The 7123-nt window shown below is 37.9% G+C and overlaps 1 protein-coding gene across 1 annotated transcript in view; it reads left to right on the plus strand.

The window, feature by feature from the left end:
* The window catches only part of LOC118733809, a 53650-nt gene that overhangs the window by 12142 nt on the left and 34385 nt on the right, over window positions 1-7123 (plus strand). Inside the window, exon 2 of the mRNA XM_036463384.1 lies at window positions 829-1780. Within this exon, the coding sequence (XP_036319277.1) occupies window positions 829-1780 (952 nt within the window). The remainder of the gene's footprint in view (window positions 1-828; window positions 1781-7123) is intronic.

Consider the following 7123-nt stretch of genomic DNA (forward strand, 5'->3'; position numbering starts at 1 on the left):
ATGCCATGCCCCCTTCGCTAAGCCCATTTTTATACATATAAACTATCGCTGAAACAGCAGTCGTAGAGATGCCGTGCCAAATTTCGGTTCGATTGTGTGTATCCGTTTAGGTTTTAACTTGGTACAAATATACGTACAGTCCCTTGCCAGCGAAATAGATATCATATATGTATATATATATATATATATACTCAAATATTTTAAGAACTGTTCAAAACATATTGATTCTAAATACTTATCATCTTTCCCTTGCAAAACAAAACTGTAATAAAAAATGTTTCGTCAAAAACGAATTCCTAAAAACCTCTACAAATATATATATATATATTTGAAGACTTACCGCAAAATATTGCGGGAAAATATAAAGATTTATGTGAGCTGGACCATTTTGAAAAAAACTCCGATAACCCAGATTTTTCATAAGCAAAAATAATTTTTAAAAACATTTTTCCAAAAGATCTACTCGGATTATAGAAGAATTTGAGCTCAAAAGGTCTGCATGTAAATTTTTGAACATTTTATCAACGGAATCCAAGTATCGAGATTTTTGATGGTATTTTCAAATCGGTTCAACTTACGTAAATTCGAATTATTTTGGTGGAAGTCTTTGTATGCAATAAACTTACTCATTCCGATGGAAAAATAGTATCGATAATTATTTATTTATTTTTTTTTTTTGTGAATAAAGAGTGATGTGAGTTTTGCTTTATTTTAATTTTTTATTCAATTTCCTCATTTGAAGCTTTTTTTCCTATCTAAAACCTACACATAAATCATCGCATGCTATCTGTCTACCACTCTCGTTCTATATTTCTCATTGCAATCTAGGTGATACCGCATCACAACAACAGCAGCCGCAATACAGCCAGCAACACCAGCAGATTCATGCAACGCCGTCATGGCGGTAGTCTTCGTTGCCCTACACACCCGCACAGCGCTAGCGGAGAAGGCGCTAGTCACTCGGTCGGTCGTTCCAGTTCGTTTCGCGTGCACCGGCCGCGCAATCCAGCCGCCACGTACGGTAGTGTTGGCGGCAGTTGTGGCAGTGGAGCAATGAGTAGTGGCAGCGGCGCTAGTGCTGGAGGCAGCATTTGCAGCAGCAGCAGCATTGCCACACTGAATAGTATTGGTCACGGTGGCAGCGGCTCTGGTGGCGTTCATAGTATCGGCAGTGGACACAGTACTGGCAGCGGCAGTAGCGGTGGTGGTGGTGGAGGTAGCGCCGGTGGCAGTGGCAGTGGCAATGGCAATCTCTTTTGCAAACACATCAAGTATTGTTGCCTGCATCAACAACATTCACAACTGCCAACAATACCAGGCGCAACAACATCTGCGCAACATCAGCACACGCACACGCAACCACACCAACAGCAACCAACGCTGCCGGCGCAACCGAATTCACCGCATAAGCAACGTTTGCAACAACAACAACAACAACAATCAGCAAAAATGCAACCACTTTGTGCAGTAACTGTGCCAGCGGTGGCGGCAGCGGGTGGTATGGCGGGCCACTATCTACAACATGCGCATCAATATCAGCAGCCCACGACGGGTGGTGGTGGACCATACGATGTGCGCTTGGGGCCCGATGGCGAGGACAATAGTGGTGGTGATGGCATCAAAGATCGTCAACAGCATTTGTATGGGAGTGGTGGTGGTGGTGGTGGACAACATATGCCACAACAGCACTCTCACCACCATCATCAGCAACAGCAGCAGCAACGGGCGGCAGCGTTGCAAAAAAGGCATTCAGTGATATTGGAACGCGCATTCGACTTTGGTAAGTGGAATATCATATATTTACAGCGATTTTAAAGTAGATTGTATTTAAATTTGAAAGTTTTACTTTGAAGGTTAGTAGTAACTTAAATAGCATACTAATTTTTTATATTTTTAAATTAATTGAATACAAGCTCTAATGGAAAATTCTCTTATCCTCTTATCTAAATCTTAAAATGTATGTATAGTCGAAGGTACTCTTATAGTGAAGTGAAGCGGATTTTTTTTATAAATATTCTTGGCAATAAGTATAGCACGATTAAAAATCTCTGGGTATTAAAAATTAATTGCAAACACTTCCCTTTTAATTTTTTTAAACCCGCTTTTCTTCAGTTAAAAACAAATGAATTTTCGCAATTAAGAAATGTATGATATCTCCACATACCAACAGCGATGTGTTTTAATATCATTTATCATTCATCGAATTCTAAGCAAAATATTTCTTCCATTTCATTTATGCATTTTTTATGAGTTCTTTTCGTGTGATTTATATTGTATTTGATGTCGTAAATTTTAATTTCAAAACATACATTTTCTTCTTCTCGTTGGGTGCTATAATCGCCAAAGCAATTTTGGTCGGGTAAAATACTGCACGCCAGTCGTTTCTCTTCTGTTCCAAATGGCACTGGAATACAAAATGAAGTCAAGTGATTCTCCACCTGGTCTCTATCGCAAAGGAGGTCTTCCACTGCAATCAGCATCGTGATCCACGTTGAATACTTTAAGAACTGAAACGCTTGAGACCGAGGCAGCGCAGCCGATGTGCATTGCTTCGCTGTATGTTAATGTGGTTGTAAAACTCATACAGCTCACTGTTCTATCATCTATGGTGCTCGCCGTTGCCTGTTTGGAAAAAACTGTGCCTGAGCGGTCCAATATCAGGTTAAAGAATCACACGAAAGGGCGTCGCCCTATCTGAAATCCGTTTGGTATAAAACTGCTGGGAGAGATCCTTCCCAATTATAATGGTGCTAGTGGTACTGCTCAATGCCATTTTACACACAGCTGTTTTAGTTTCGCGGGGATAGCAAATTCAGATATCGCGGCATAAAGAAAACTTCCTTCCTTCGATCCGACTTTTACAAGATTTGACGTATGGTGAGTAGCTGTCCTATTAGTTTGTTGACGGTGGGCTCAGTCTTTCAATCTATAGGCTTGATAAGGTTTTATAGCCGACGCTTAGGTTACTGGCACATATCGATCTCTAGCCACAAAAAAGACGTAACCGACTTTTTTTTAATTTTTTGGGGATACACATTAGAGGGCTGCATGAATTCATTCAAAACGGCCTATGAATTATTTATATACAAAACGAATGAATTATTTTGGCCTAACATTTTTTGCAATTTGAGTGAATACACATATGTGTCGACATTAGAACCCACCACGCAAAACATGACAAATAGGCAACAATCGTCAATGGCAACAAATTGCCGACTCACCGATTTATTGCTGTGGTGACAAATCGGCAATATCATTTCGTTCATGTCAATTTTGAATAAATAAGTTCTCAAAAATTCCAAAACTTATGAATATGGCGTCAACAGTATTGCCCAAAGCATCTAAAGTATGCCCAAAGACAGGATTGAGAAAAAAGGAAACCTCATAGCGAGAAAAGGAATAATTCCGACTGTAAGTTCCAATTTGGTATACAAAAAATAAACGAAGTATTAAAAAGAATAAAATTATTCCAAATATCGCCTGAAGCGATAAGAAAACGGCTCATTCAGGTAATAAGAAAACGACTCGCCCAGGCGAATTGCCTTCGGCGGACGTTTTAGAGCGACTGGCAATAGGAAATAGCATGATAAAAATATAGTAAGGTAGAACCGCTGAGAGTCACTTTTAAAATTCTTGACGTTTCCAAACAATTTAATTTTTAAATTTACTCACAAACTCACACACACATTTTCATTTTCAATCTCAAGCAACAACAATTTCGTACAATTTCAATTTTTTATTTTCACTTTTATATGATTTTAAAATGTTGGCAAACTTCAAAAAAAAATCATGGCCGACAAATTGAGAGAACGGTTATACCTTGCTATGTTTTTATCATGGGAAATAGATTCGAATAGGAAATCGATTCGAAGAAAATTTCAAACGCTAATTGTTTTGTATGTGAAGTAAAATGTTCAAATCTATTGTCCTCTGTTTGGCTAGAAATTTGAATAAATTCATGCAGGCCTCTAATACACATACATATGTATCTGTATGCTCCAGGAACATTTTTCAAAACGAAACTTAAAAACAAATGCTGCTTACGTCCTTTTAGCTCGATTTGGCGGGGTCGTCTTACCAGTAGTCGGGCATGCATTCGTCTGACCGCATTCTGCATAAGGGTTAATGCATGCACCTTAACAACTTTTCGCCGCCATAGTCGGGAGGTAGGACATTGACGACATCATCGTCAATTAGAGGCTTGTGTTTGTCTTCTTCACCATCTTAATTCCAGCTACCACTCAATGGGGTGGAAAAGTTTTCCTTCGATAGCTATAGCTTAAGAACAGTATAATCCGTCTACGAAAAATTTCCATCACTTTTTGGCATAGCCCTGCAGGGAAAGCTACTAGTTGTGAACTAGAATTCTACCGGTTTGCGTTTCAGCCGAACTAGTTCACGTTCTATCCTTTTTCAATGTTAGCGACTGGTATTTTTAAGATTGCGATGTCCTACGAGATGTCAATTTTCAGGCTATGCATCAGCATCTACTAGTATAAATACTAGTAGCATCAAACCAGTTGATGAGATAGTCTGCCAATTCATGCCCCGTGAAAAGCATAAGTGTGCCTTTTTGCTCGCGACGCTCCAGCAGTCACAATGGCCGACAGAGAAGAGCACTCGCGGGGTAAGCCTGAGGTCCCAGGTTCAAATCCGGGCGCAGGTAACATTTTTTTATTTTCTATTTTTTTTTTTTTTTTTAAATTTTTTTTTTTTTGTTTATGCTGTTTATTGTAATTTTTTAATTTAATAAAAAAAATATTTTTGTTTAATTTCTTTGTTTTTTATATTTCTTCCTAAATGTTTTTTTGCAACGCAATTAGATTTTCAAATTTGTTATTTATTTATACATTGAATAAATTATTTTTACTTACATTTATTTAACTTTAAAATTCTTAACCACCTCCAAGCGGCCTCGAACCTGCGATTTCAGAACCAGAACCAGTAGTCTTCTCGTGACGCCACAGCCGACATTTGTAAGAAAAGCAATTAATTTCGTTTTATTTTTGGCTTTGGCAATTCAAAGGCAGATGTCGCTAATCGCCTAAGTTTTTCGAAATTGTCGAACTGGTAGGCACATACTAGTTAATGAACTAGTATTTTTTCTAACTGGTTTGGCTTTTCACTGCAGGGAGTTTGGGACGTACATGTGATTTCATTCCTCAGCTCCGGCTTAGACTCTACTTTTCACGACTCCGCCAGCCTAAAAGAAACACCAAAGAGTGATTAGTTGCGTGTGCATTGCTTTTTCTCTTGCACGACATCTGGATTTTCAATATCCCCTAAGCCTAGAAGCTTTGGGACTTTAATCTAAACTCAAACTGCCATCGTCTACGTACCAAACCCACGGCGCGTGGTGGGTTGAGTGCGGAGGCCTTGATTCATTGCAGACCATAAAAAAGGTTCCACCAACTTTGAGTATTCCTCTGTGATATGTTGAAATACAAAAACTCGCCTTGGTCGGGTCCGTTTGTCCCCATCCGCCTTAGTGACGTTTGCCTACTCCTCTTACCTTCTCGTACTGCCTCGTTGGCTAGCTTATTCTCGTCTTAGCTGCTCGTGTATCTCTACGATGGTCGTATTTACTGCCTTGCAAGCATATTATGAGCTCAAAATGATGTCAACTAAGTTGCCTGGACGCAGTGGGTCATCGGTAAGCGATGCTATGCTGGATGAGTTTCTTCAAAACTAGAAGGTTTTATTATATTTCAGCTGTGTGTAATCAAATCTTGCAATTAATTTCTACTCAACATCCTGATGTGCTACAGGCTTGAAACTTCGAGCTTAGCTCAAAACCCGATAACAATGCAATATGAAATACATATGAGTTAACCCGCTAGGTGGCGCAGGTGTCGATTTATTTGAAAACCCCGCATTTATGGTTGCAATTTGTTTCATATTTGGAACGTATATTACTTAAACGGAAAAAATTAACGACACAAAAAATTTAGTCATTAGGAGGCGCGGTGGTCGATTTTATTCTTTTTATTACCCACTAAAGAAAGCTTGTCTTTAAACATTTCTTTTTAGATTACTTGTTTTTATTTGTATATTTTTTTAATTTTTTGGTTTGTTTTATTTCACTTCTCTCTTTTTTTGTTGCATTTATTTCCTATCCATTTATATTAGTTACCTACTTACCTACGTTTCCTTTTTTCCTTTTTTTTCCTTTTTGCGCTCCCTTTCCTTCATTTCATTTCCTTTCATTTTTTCTTTTCATACCCTTACCATCAACTGGATATTTTAAAGAAGGGATATATTTGCCTACTAAATCCCGTATCATTGGCCGCACCTTGTCATCAAAACCACCTTTTGCTATTTCCTTTAGATACATGCCTTTATGCACACCCGATTTGCTTTGGCTGCTCAGCTTCTTAATAAATACACTTCCGCTCTTCACTTTCCCTCCTTTTATGTTTTCCCCAACTCATACTTACTTAAAAATTCATAGTCACCAAAGAAATACCCATCACCACTTCCGGCCCACAAAAGTAACTGATGAACAAGAAGAAAATCTATTATCCTTTTAGAGCCATTCAAATGGCAAAAAGTCTGCGCGTAAACAGCAAATCATCTTTTATCCACTTTATTTGCGAGCCCTTGTAGTCCTTAGATGTTTTGATAACTACAGCACTCAAACCACATTTGATTGAAAGCCCATTGTTGGTCACTTTTAAGCGTCTCCCTTATTTATCAACAGTCATTTATCGCATCTTGGCTAGTGATTAAGTGTAATAGACTTGCTGACCCAGTTTTTATTAGATTGTAAAAATTTGTATCAGCAAAAATTAATAGCAATGTATGTATTCTAGGCTTAATTACTTATTATGTTATGCGTTTAGGACTTAAATGATTCATTATTGAAATTATTAAGATACCCACAGTCATATCTATGGACATATCTGGGCTTTGCAATAAATTTCCCACAAACATCATGAAATCTAGAAGTAACCAACGCACAGAGAAGAATTTTCATAGTAAAACCGATCAAAATTATTTTATGTGTTTTTCTATTCAGTAATAAAATAAAACATGAAACTTTATCACAATTACTAATTAAACATTACTAAATAAATTTATCTTAGGATCATCTTCATTAACAAATTAGTTATATTCGGTTACC

The sequence above is a fragment of the Rhagoletis pomonella genome, unplaced genomic scaffold, assembly GCF_013731165.1.
Source record: "Rhagoletis pomonella isolate Grant_MI unplaced genomic scaffold, Rhpom_1.0 Rhpom_scaffold_00002, whole genome shotgun sequence".
NCBI lineage: Eukaryota > Metazoa > Arthropoda > Insecta > Diptera > Tephritidae > Rhagoletis > Rhagoletis pomonella.